At 62.9% G+C, this 12070-nt stretch overlaps 1 protein-coding gene across 5 annotated transcripts in view; it reads right to left on the bottom strand.

The window, feature by feature from the left end:
* Positions 1 to 78: 78 nt before the first annotated feature.
* Positions 79 to 12070, bottom strand: part of TPCN1 (two pore segment channel 1) — a 51736-nt gene continuing 39744 nt past the window's right edge. For 2 of the 5 annotated variants that reach the window (XM_036220524.1, XM_016157488.2), the window contains exons 18-28: positions 11576 to 11648; positions 10581 to 10688; positions 9548 to 9619; positions 8916 to 9005; positions 7578 to 7693; positions 6770 to 6816; positions 6102 to 6170; positions 5826 to 5910; positions 4832 to 4971; positions 4557 to 4637; positions 2599 to 2733 (exon numbers count right to left, since the gene is read on the bottom strand). In XM_036220524.1, coding sequence (XP_036076417.1) covers positions 2599 to 2733; positions 4557 to 4637; positions 4832 to 4971; positions 5826 to 5910; positions 6102 to 6170; positions 6770 to 6816; positions 7578 to 7693; positions 8916 to 9005; positions 9548 to 9619; positions 10581 to 10688; positions 11576 to 11648 — 1016 coding nt within the window. The other 3 variants (XM_036220523.1, XM_016157490.2, XM_016157491.2) reach the window with 3 other exon arrangements.

Raw genomic sequence — 12070 nt, 5'->3', positions numbered from 1 at the left:
CGGACGGGGCCCTCCCCACCTCCCGTATAATACCGGAAGCCACAGAACGGCGCCTGGCAGATAGCACGAGGCAGCAGCCACATTTACAAAGCAGAGGCTCTTTTATTAATATGCCAGAAGTCTGGAGACACAGTGGGTTTTCTAGGTAACAAATCAATGTACAAAACCTTCCAGCGTTGCTCCCGTTATCCGTAAAAAAATGATTGTCGCATGGAGTAAGGCTGGGTTGGGGGAGGGAAGCGAGGAGGAGGGGCCAGGTGGTACACACACCCCCTAAAAAAGCAGGGCAAGAGCACAGTGCCATCACGTCAGCGGCCACTGACCGACTGCTTGACCCAAGGCGAGTTGGCACGTCTCAGCTTGGTTTCACTGGGCCATGACATGGGAGGTGAGAGAGCATCTGGGCTGGATGATATCTTGGGCTCTTAGAGCTCGCAGCCCTGGGTGACACCTGTTCCCTGCTCCATAAGCCTGTGCGCAAGTTTGAGGGTCAACTTGCTGAGGCCACAGGTGACCCTGTGGGGACAGCTGCCCTTAGCCTCCATGACAAAGGCACTGGCCCATTGCTGGAGTCGCCACTGTTGGCTCCCGGCATTTGTCCGGTCCTAGCTAAAACCAGGGCCTTTCCAGGGAGGCCTCAATGCCCCTCCCAGGCCTGCGGCCCTCTGGGGGCAGAGAAAGGGATGAGCATGAGGCCCATATGCTCAGGTCAGAGCACTCCCACCTTCCTGTAAAAGCTGCCCCTTGACCCCTGCTTCCAAAATGCCAGTTCAGTACATGAAAGCTAAAAGGCACCCAGTAGTGCAAGTGAAGTCCCTTCTCTGGAGAGGGAAAGGGGTTCTGGCCTGGGGCTTGGTGCCGAGCTGCCTACGGAGGCTCATGGCCCTCCAGAGACGAATAGGACAGCATCAGCCTCCTGACCCCCATGGGAATCTCAGGGGTCCCCAAGGATTCCTTTGTCCGCAAAGGGCTGTGCTTTGAAAATGAAAACGCCCACCACTCCTCCCCTGGTGAGGGGCAGAGCTGTGGTGTTGGCCACAGGGCCTCGGAGATGGCCAGGGAGAGGGCATGGGGCAGCCGGTGCTGCACCCCTGGGGTCGGGCTCTGCCCCGCGGGGAGAACGTGGCGAGGGGAACCTCTGCCCACCCGCCTTCCTAAGTCACAGGGGGAAGTGCAGGCTGCTGAAGAGCTAGGTTGGACCAGGCTGCCCAGTGCGGGGTTGCTGCCCTGTCCCCCCTTCGCCCACCCCTGCAGCTGGTCGCCTCTGCCTCTTGCAACGTGAGAGGTTTGCAGCCCAGAGAACCGAACCCAAGATCCCTTTACTCCGACCCTGCTACTGCCCACGCCGCTCGCCGGGGCTGCCAACCCTGACCACACTGATCCAAGAGAACTCCCCCGGGGGACCAGGGGCACTTGGGGGAACTGAGGGAGGGTTCACCTGGACCTGCTTCTGCACCAATCTCTCCCACCGGTGAGACCCTGGGCTGGAGGCAACTGCAGAGGCCCAGGCCCCGCCCTGCTCTCCTGCCCCACCTCATCTCAGTCAAGTCCGCTGGCCCAGGGGACCAACAGGTGCAGCCGCGGGGATGCTGTGGACGGCTCGCGGGGGGCGGGGGGCGCGGGGCAGGGATGTCTGTGCCCTTGGCTCCTGTTCCCAGCAGCGGAACCTAATGCACACGTGGAAGGATCTGGATTGTCCGTAGCAGAATCCCGCATTAACCCAAACGCCTTTCTGCTTAAACAGGACAATCTCAAGTTAAAGGGACTGAGTGGATAAAGCCCATTTCGGGACTGGGTTTGGGGCGGTAGCCATGGGCTGGCCTCTCTCGCTTGCTTTCCTCCCGCCGGGCCTGGACCCCAGAGGAGGCCATGTCGGAAGGACTCGCAGCAACACGGACTGAAGCCGGATCCGAGGGGGTGTGGGAGGGAAGGCTCACGGGGCCTCTCGCCGCCCGGTGCCGGTCGAGATCTGACCCCATGGTATAATCACACCCCTCAATTACTCTTTCCGTGAGGTCCTCGCCACTGGGCCCCAGAGGAACATTCTGGTACATAACCATATATAGAGAAATACGAACCCCGAGGACGTGGGTTCTTTCTTTCCTAAGTGGTTTTGTCCCTAAAGCAAGACGCAGACACCCGGGATGTGGCTGCAGGGATTAGTGGGGAAGCCATCAGCTGGGACGGGAGTCTGAGAGCAAGGCCAGGAAGTCGGTGTGGCCGCGGCCGCGGCCCGGGGAGGGCGGGCCTGCTCGGAAAACGGGCCCCGCGGAGTCGATCGTAAGCGGTCTTCTTGCGAAGAGGCCCTCTGGAGCCTTCTATGTTGGGATAGGCTCCTGGGGGCCTGACTCCCCACCAAACCCAGCTGACTCTGGGGTTAAGGACCACGGGGCAAGGCGGTTACAAACCAAACCCCCATCTTGTCTGCCCGTCTTTTCTTTTTTTTCTATAAATATGTGCATATATATGAATATGTGTATATATATATAGATACATATATATATATACACACACACATACACATTCTTTCGATACATCGTAGTAAAATAATACTATTGTGTTATTGCATAGAAGAGATGGCTTTTGTGCGCGCTGGGGTTAGGTGACGGTCTGGGAGCGCTGGCGGCCGCCTGGGAGCTGCTGGGTGGCGGGGTCGCTGCTGCCCCCGCTGAGCTGCGGCTGCGGCTGCTGCTGCTGCTCCTCCTGCTTCTGGGCGTGCTCTTCATACCACTCCTGGAGCACAGGGCGGACGGGCGGGGCTGGGATGGGGCCGAGCGGGCCGCGGCCTCAGCCGGCCCTGCCCTCCACCCGCCCCACTGTCACCGCCGCGCTGGGCAGTGCTTGCTCTGACCCTCCGGCCTCTGCCTTCGGGGACTGCCGGCCCCACCCGACGAGGACGGAAAGGTCCCCTCACCACCCCTCCCCACCCCCGGACCCGCTGGGAATTCTAGAAACGGCCCCAAGGAGAAAAATTAGAGCGGAATCTTCTCCTAACTCATGAGAGGTGTGCAGATCGCCCTGCGCAGCGTTGCTCGGCACGACTCGTCGCCCGACGGGGGAACCTCATCTCCTGTCACTCACGACAGAGGCCCTCTCCCCCCACTATCCCTCTCGAGCTGAGCAGGAGTCGTGTCCTCATTTACACCCGGGCTCGGAGGCTGTGTAACTAACGCTGGATGCGCTGAGGGCCTGTCGTAACGCCCACGTTGCTGGGCTGCCCTCCGACAAGGCCGCGGAAGCAGTCTGGGCAAAATTAAACAGCTCGTCTGCCTCGGACCGGTACTGTCGTATCATCTGACATTTCCAGGGGCCGGAGTATTCAGGTAATGAAGGAATTAAAACGTATACCGTATGTTTTGAAAGAGTCTGAACCACAGAGCTTTCGAGCTTAAAAAATCCTGAGATGGCCTCATTCTGCGCCCCCTCGTCTTACAGGGGGGAAACTGAGGCCGGGAGCGGATGGACAGGCAGAGGCCAGAGGACAGGACAGCGCCTGAGTGCATGCTTGCATGCGGTCATCGCCTCCGCTTTGTGGGGCAGGGACTGCTCCCCTTTTGCACAGATGTGAAAAGGCTGAGTGACTCGTCCAAGGTCACAGAGCCAGGAACCGAACCCCAGTTTCACGACACCGAGGCTCACGTTAGCTCCGTGTCCCTCTCACACCACGTTCGGCGAGCCGCGGAGCATCTGCTCCCCTGTGTTTCCACGGAGAACGTGGGAGTCGCTTCAGCTCACTGCAGCCCCCCAGCCTTGCGGGCGTGGACCCTGGCCGTGACTGTCTCGGGGAAACAGCGTTTCCAGCCGTGAGAATGCCCTGAAAACCAGCACGGTCACAGTGGCTGGCGAGGGAGACCCCTGTCCAGCCCCGGGACCCCGGTGTCAAAGCGGGGTACATCCCTCAGTGGCCCCGTGGGCCGGGGCTCTGTCTGGAATGCAGAGGGCCAGCGCATGGGGTGGTCTGCAAGATATTTTACTTAGCTGCCGATGTGGAAAGATGGGGAGATTTAGCAAAAAAAAACCCCCAAAAAACAAAAAAACAAAAAAACTGACTTCTCCCTTCTCTTAAATTAGAAGAAAAAATCCAGTGAAAAACCCAGGAGACCCGCTGGGCCACAACCGGCCTCGTTCCTGTCCGCGGCGTCTGCTGGACCTGGGAAGAGGCCCCGTGCTCCGAGGCGCGTCCTCGCCAGCCCCCACGGGCCCCGCGCCCCCGCTGCCCGGCACGCCTCCCGCTCTGCACTTCCCATTTGCAGCTCTGGCTCAGAGTGGGAACTCGAGATGAGGTTCTGGAGGACGCAGGAGTGGCGGCCACGCACCCAAGACCAGACGGGGACGGTGCCCGCTACGACGGGGGGTGGGTGGAGGGCGGCCCCGCACTACCCCTCCGAAGCCCGAGCCCCCGACACCACTGGTAGTGGTCCCGACCTACGACCCCGGATCTCCCCACCGACCCGCCCCCCTACTCAAGATGGGGGTGGAGCGCAGCCCCTGCTCTGCGGCGGGGAAGACCCCTCCCAGGCGCGGACGTGGGTGGCGTGGCCCGGGGCCGCTCCTACCTGGATCTCCTCCTGGTACATCTTCAGGCTCAGGTCACTTTTGGTCCTTGATCTCCGTCCCAGAAACACCACGGTGTTTTGCTACAGGAGAGCAGAGGCTGCAGGCCCCGCGGCGCCCCGGCGCCCGGCCTCGGCAGGCCTCGCCTCCTCCTCCGGCTTTTGCCATGGTGCCCGCCGAAAGTGTCACCGAAATGGTGGGGATGGACAGTCGGGGGAGAGACTCTGTTCAGCCGCAACCCGCCCCCTCCGCTGGGCGGGGCCCTGTCGCCCCTCACCTCGTTTTTCTCCATCTGGGAGAGGATCTTCAGCAGCCGGGGCGTGTCCGAGCCGGCCCCCCGCGCCTCCTGGTACAGCTTCAGGACAGCGAGCAGCTCGTCCTTGGACACCTCCTTCTCGACAGTGATGCCACCATCAGCTGCAAGAGTTGGGGAGCCTGAGCTCAGAGCCCCAGCCTGGCCTCTTCTGGTTTGGCCGCCCTCCCTGCTGCCCCGAGGGTGTCCCAGGCTTTCTCCTCTGCGCACAACCGCATCGGCAGGACCCACTCCCTGCCTCCTGCCACCTGGAGCTCAAGTCCCTTCCCCTCCCTGAACGTGACCTGCTGCTGAGGGTCTGAGGAGCGCTGGTCAGGCCAGCAGCTTACAGGGGACCGCGGGTTTCGGGAGGGAGTCTCCGAGCAAAAAGAAAAGAGACAGACAGCCTCATACGACAGAGACATGGAGGGAAGTAACAGCAGGTGGGCGGCAGTCTTGATGGGGGGTCCGGAAAGCACGAAGGACCAGGACACAGAGAGCGAGGCCACCCGGAGGCGAGTATTAAAGCCGGCAACAAGCTGCAGGAGGAAGCGCTATCAACTGACTCTGCAGTCGACAACACCCGTGCCCTTCACATCCAGGCCCGCGGCCTGGACATGCCATCCAGAAACGCGGAGATAATAAATAAAAAGAGAAACGGCCAAGCGTGAGAAGCCTCTGGGGGACAGGGGAGAGGCGGGACGGACGGTGGTAAGTTCACGATAAGCCTGTCTCTTGCTGCGTGACTTTTCTTAAACGAGGACATGTACGGTTTTTATTTTAAAGATGAGATCGACAGACAGCATCTCATGAAAATGGGAGAGCTAGGGAAGATAAGCCAGACAGATAACTGGGCTGCCAGAGGGTCGGACAACCAGATGGCTGCACTGCCAGACAGCCAAGAAGCCGACGGCTGGACAGACGGCCAGCCAGCCGGGCAGCGGGCCGCGCACGCTCCTGCTCCGGCGGCTCCACAGACCTTCCGAGTCCTGGTTCTTGCGGTTGTAGTTCATTCGGAAGACGAAGGCCTCCAGGATGAAGGCGACGATGATCGTCATCACCACCTGGCCGGGCACAGGCAGAGGGGATGAGACGGAGGGCCGAGGCACGTGACCTACTTCGGGGCCCCACGGCCAGCAGAGACGGTCAGACGTGGCCCTGGCCCCCTCTCCCCCAGACGCCGCCCAAGGAGCAGGGGCAGCGGGAGACTTGGATACGATGAAGGACGAAGAGCCTCCTGTGGCCCCGGACCTACCATGGTCACGATGTAAAAGGTCATGAAGTAGAGGCGGCTCCAGTGGGACGTCTGGGAGGTGACGCCTTCCTAGGGACAGAGGGAAGCAGCCCGTGAGCGCCTGGGGGTTCAGGGCGCCGGGCTGCTGTCTACTCGGGCTGTTCTGTGGCCCCCGGCACTGTCCGGCTTTGTACAGACCCTTCCTCACCTGCCTTTGGTTGTGGGAGACTCGGGAGGGGGACCTCAGTCCCCTGGGTCTAAATTCCTCTGTACTGCACAGAACGGGATGGTCCCGGGATCAACAAGATGATCTTTGTCCCGTCCCCGGTAGGGGTGGCACCGGGAAGAGTTTAGGAACAGAACGCAAAAGCCAACAACCCTCGCCACACTATTTCTTGATGAAAAAGTCTCCCACACAGCGCGGGGCGGACAGAGACCCAGGGGCTAACTGGCTCCTCCTCGTTGCTGGGGACATGCGTGTGGGGAGTGAGGACGGGAGCCAGGTCTAGCAAAGGGGGAGGCGCCTGAGCCCACACCGTGGTCTCCCCCCCAACCCCGTGTGACCCAGGACCCCACTCCCTACAGGGAGTGGGAAGAGCAATGCACCCCACGCAGGGCGAGGGGAGACCCTGAGCTGATCTCGGAGGACGGTGGGGAGACGGCCCCCAGGGGCTGACCGAGGTCCTCACCATGATGATGTACCAGTTGTTGACAACTGTGAGCTCGAACAAGGTCACTGCCAAACGGAAGGGCGAGAGAGAGAAGGGCCGTGATCAGACCCACTTTGTCAAAGTCAGGTTCAAGGGGCCTTTCTTTACCCCCCTCGAATACCGTGCGCCTAAACGATGGCGTCCCCACAGCTCGGGCCGCGGGCTCCAGAAACATCAGGCAAGGCCCTCCCCGAGCACCCGCCCCACAGAGGATGCTGCCGTCTTGGCCCGTCCTCGTGCCCTTTGCCCGAGCAGTCTGCGATGGAGCAGGGCAGGGGGAGGGGGCGGCAGTGGGGAGAGGGCACCCGCACCTTAATGGGTGCAGATCTGGGAGGCCACGAGGGCCCCCCACCTCCTCGAGAAGCAGGGCCACATCTCTCCATTGCCCCCGACCCCAGCTCCTCCACAGGACCCAAAGGCACAGCTGTGTGGGCCTGATCTAAGCAATGCAAAGGCACCGTGGCAGGTCGCTGTGGCTGGGTCCCACCGTGCAACTATGGGGCTGTGACAGCAGGGGGGGGGGGTTCCCTAGCACTGGGCCGAGCATGAAGCTCTTCTGCTCCTCGTCACTGAAAACCATCAGAGAAGGTGACTAGTGGGCCTGGCCTGGCCTCCCGCTCAAGGCCGGGCAAACCACATGCTCCCTCTGGCCCGGAGAGGACGTGAGGAAGTGTGGCAAACATCTGGGGAAGGAGGCCCCAGACGGCCTGGCTCCGCCACCTCCGGGACCTGGGGTGACCAAGGCGGCAGGCCCGGGGCGCGTCCCACCTGCGATTTCTGCACTCACCAAAGCTGTTCAGGACGTTGTCAAAATTGTTGAGATAATAGTAGCCATCCTCCACGACGGTCCTGTTGCCCACGGTGTGATTGAGCCAGCGGTACGCGTCCGCCACTGTGCTTGTACTGGCCGGGGCGACAAAGGGCCAGAGGGGACAGTCACAACCCAATTGGTCCCCTCAGCAGAGGTCAAAAAGATTAAGCAAACCGAGGTCCGATCAAGGAGCACCGTCCTGGCCCGGCGAGGCTTCCTGCCCAGCTCTCCTGCTCAGGTCCCTGGCTTGAGGGAGCCCTGGCTCCTCTCACCTATTGGGCGCTGGTGGGACCCCCCAGGTGTGCCCCCCTTTATCCGCATTCACTTCGCGTTTCTCTGCTGCCAGCTAGGCCTTCTCCCTCCCAGCTACCCGTGGTGGGCGACGCTGCTGGGAGGGGGGCAGGGGCAGAGCTTCCTCTGGGTGCCCCCAGTCTGGGATTCGCCCTTGAGGTCAGGGGCGGGGCAGCAAGGCTGGGGAGGGGAGGGACCCTCCTCGGGCTTCCTGTAGCACCTGGCCGCTGTTCGAGCAGGGTGTTGTTGCCCCTGTTCTGAGAGCTGACTTGCTACTTCCCTTCCGATCCTCCGTGACTGAGCTGTTAACATCCACACGCCCTGCGACTTGTGACCCATTGCCACAGGCTTCTGGTCCTGAGCTCAGCCTGACACTCGAAACGGCTACCAGTGTCTTTGGAGGGTGTTTCTTTATCAGGGATTGAGTCCCTGCGGACCAAATTGTAAGGAGAACACCGTGAATCGAGAACTGACGGCAGAGTCTCCTGATTTCATCCTGGTGGCTTAGAGGGAGGAGAAGGGGAGGGAGAAGTCATCGGGGGTTGCGCTCCCTACTTTCTATCCCTGCCCCCCCCACACCTTCCTGCGGGTGTCTGTCTGTCTTATCCTAAATGGCTGCCCCTGGCTGATAGGTCTGCCCAGGTCCCCAGTCACCCCCTGGAGAGGTGGGGAAGAAAGCCACGGGACTCAGGCCACGCTTGGTTCTCTAGAGACCTCCAGCCCTCGAAGAGTGAGCTATTGGAGGGTGGGTCCTGGACCCTGCTCGGGGGACAGGAAAACTTGCTCTGACGTCCTCACTGCAGAGACAACCCTCCTCTTCCGAGCCCTTCACTTAGCTACTGCACTGAACTGGGCCCTGGAAGCAAAGTGAAGTGTTTCCAGGGGCTTCCGAGGGCGCTGTGGCTTGGACAGGTGTGTCCCCACGGACCACAAGACCAAGGGTCCCCCTCAACCAGGCTCTGGTCCTCTGGAAATGCAGGCTGCCCGGTCCGGGCCCGGCCAGGGGCCCTGTGGCATACTCACTTGCAGCAGTTGGGGTAGAGGATTCCACAGAAGAATTCCATGCCCACGATGGCGAAGGAGTAGTAGAAGATGAGCAGGGTGAGGCCCAGGCTGGGGAGGAGGGTCAGAGGGACAGGGTGACCGGGGGCCAGGTGGGGGAGCCCGCCTCCGCCGGCAGCCCGGCTCCTCAGCCCCGCGGAGCTGACTGATGGAGAGGCATGCCCCTAGCCAGGTTCGCCGACTGGGACGTGCCTGCAGGGAAGGGGCCTCCTGCAGGGAAGGGGCCTCACGATTCAGGTCTGGGGCAAAAAAAACCGGCTCAAGTGAGGACTCTCTGAACAGATGCCCCTTGACCAGAGATTCACCCCTTACCTGTGAAGGTAGACTCACAGGTGACCCCTTACCTGTGAACGTAGACACAGGTGGTAAGTGGGTTGACAGCTCCCTGCCCTCCCTACTGAGTATTTCAGACAGGTCAGTGGAGCAAAGCGGTGCCAGGGAGACCCGTGGTGGTCGAGGTTCCGGCCTCCCCGAGGACCTGTCAGGCCCTCGGGTTCAGACTCCTCCTCCCCCCCACGACCGCCCAGCTGCCCGCCCCTAGCGGGCACCAGCCTCCGGACGCCTGGCCCTGGGGCCGAGAGGCAGGGCAGTACCTGGCCATCCGGGGCAGCAGCTCAAACATGGTGTCCAGCACGTTGCGGTAACGCTTCTTCAGTTTGAACAACCTGAGAAAGGGAAGGAGACCAGGTCGCTGAGAGACGCGGGGCGTGGCCGCGGCCTTCCGCGGCACCAGGCAGAAGTCGGGCCCAGGGCCATCGGCCAGCATTCGGGAAGGGGTGGCCGTGGTGCCAGGACCCTGAGGCCGGACAGGCCCCTCCGTGAAGGGACCCTGAGCCACGCCGTGCCTCCTCGGCCTCTTAGTCAGGCGAGGAGGGAGCGACCGCTGTTCACCGCGGTTTACGAACGCAGCCGGGAGGCTCAGAGCGGGCGAGGCCTTGCTCAGGACGGCGCGGCGGCGGAGCCGAGGAGGAAGGAACGGAAGCCCACGCGCACCGGGGCCCCGAGCGTGACGGCTTCTCAGTGCAGGAAGGGTGGCGGTGTGGGGGGTGGGGCTGTCATTCCCCGGCCCGGCCACCGCCACCACCGCCACCACGTTCTGCTACAGAGAGACGCGGCTCCCGGTCCCCATCCCACAGCTCCACCTCTCCTCCCGGGACGGACGGGACGCGCTTGTGACCACAGCCGGATGTTCAAGAGGCCAACCAGGCTCCTGAGGAGCTCAAGACCCTAAGCAGCGAGGGACGCCGCCCACGGAGCAGCGCTTGACTGAGGCCCCACGGTGGTCCCTGGGGGAATGGGAGCGTTTATCTTAGAAAGAGGCCATTCCAGAAAAGCCCAGGGGGCCCTCGGAAGCCCCTCCGGACCCTCGGAGGCTGCGCCTTCCGGTTTATGACTGAGAGCACATGTGTTTCTGTGGCCGCAGCCGACAGCACCTCAGGCCGAGTTCTCCCCGGCCACAGTTACGGGTCGGTGACGCGAGGAGACGATAGCCCCCGGGGGCTTCTGCAGGGGGCACTGCGATCTGTGACCCCGGCCTCGTGCGTCTCCTGGCTCATTCCGGTCACTTCCCACACCAGTCCCCAGGCTCCTCCCGCCCGCCCCGGCCCCAGCCCCTGCCCGTGTCACCTCAGCAGCTGGAGGGGGCGCAGGACCACGATGAAATAGAAGGGCTCCATGTTGAAGGCCAGAGCCAGGAGTCCCAGGAAGGCGAACGCGGTGACGGAGAAGTCAAACCTGGGAGGGAGACGGGAAGCAGTCCGCGCGGCCCGCGCCGGCCCCGTGCGTCCCCAGCCCCGTCCCGTGCTCCCTCCCAGGGGGCCCACCCACCGACGGGGGCAGGGGCGGGAGCGCGCCCGGCAGAGGCCCGCGGCCACCCGGCTGGGATGCAGCTGGGGTCCCAGGCTGACGCGGCCAGGTGCCACCACAGGGTTAGAAACGCCCAGGACCGCCCCGCCCCCCGAAGGTCCTGCACTTTCTAGTCGCAGACACTGGTGGCCCCGACCCACGGAGGGGAGGGGCGGGTCGCCCGGTGGGGTTCCCTCGCCTCTCTGGACCCACGGGAGCCCCAGGAGCCCCCGGAACAGCACGCGCGTGGCTGGTGTCCGGCCCATGCTCTTCTCTGTTTATTAACTCGTTTCACCTCAGGACCCAAGACCTCGTGAGTGTAGCCGGATTTCATGGGTGAGTTAACGTTAACGGGTGGCACATGACCTCCTGAAATCTCAGTGGACCAGGGGAAAGGGCCACTCAGGTCTCTCACAGCCACCGGCTCGCTGTTGCCCAGGGGAGGTGGTGGGACCCCCTTCTCCGGGGGCATCGTGAGTTTTGGGGGAAAGAGGTTGGTTGTCGGGGACGGTGTGGGGACCAGCTGAGGACCCTCAGAGGCTGTGTGCAGGAGGGAGTGGTGGGGAGGGAGGGGGAAGGAGAGTAAGACAAGAGCCCGACTCCAGGAAGTCCCGGAGCCAGAGGCAGAACAGAACCAGGGGACAGGGGCCGTGACCCGGCCTCGCGCCTGCCTTCCGCGAACGCAGACGCGGCGTCTGTGCTGTGGCAAGCGCGGGGGGGAGGTCGGCGGCTTTCGTCAGCCTCGGATGTGCCTCAGAAACGTGCTCCCCACTTACAGATTCCATCCGGAGGACAGGTATTCAACGGGGCCCAGGCCGGCGACCTTCAGGAACAGCTCCACCCCGTAGACTGTGAACGGGGGACAGGCGGTTAGCAGCAGCCACCCCACCACCACCGGCTCCCACACTGGGTCTGGCTCCGCTTCCTCTCGGAGACCCTTCCGAGGTCTCCAGCCTCCCCTGCAGGCCGCGCACCCTCCAGACAGCCACGTCACCCCACGGCCCACTGCGGAGATGCAGGCTCCGGGAGAGCCCAGATGCCGGCCAATCGCGGCGCCTTGCTAAGGAGAGAGGCGCGCCCTCCCCCTCGCTGGGGACGGCCCCGGCCGGCCGTCTGCCCATCTAACAGCTGTTTCTGGCCCCTCTTCTGTGCCGAGCAGAGCATTGTGCCGTGCCGCGTGTGCTGGGCGTGCAAGAGCGAACCGCACGGGCCTGCGCCTGCTCCAGCAGAGCGCAGCGTCTGGACGGCATGGCTGTGAACGGGCCGTGAGG

The sequence above is a fragment of the Rousettus aegyptiacus genome, unplaced genomic scaffold (genome assembly GCF_014176215.1).
Source record: "Rousettus aegyptiacus isolate mRouAeg1 unplaced genomic scaffold, mRouAeg1.p scaffold_m13_p_5, whole genome shotgun sequence".
NCBI lineage: Eukaryota > Metazoa > Chordata > Mammalia > Chiroptera > Pteropodidae > Rousettus > Rousettus aegyptiacus.
The sequence above is the reverse complement of the archived record's forward strand: the minus strand, read 5'-3'. Positions and strand labels throughout refer to the sequence as shown.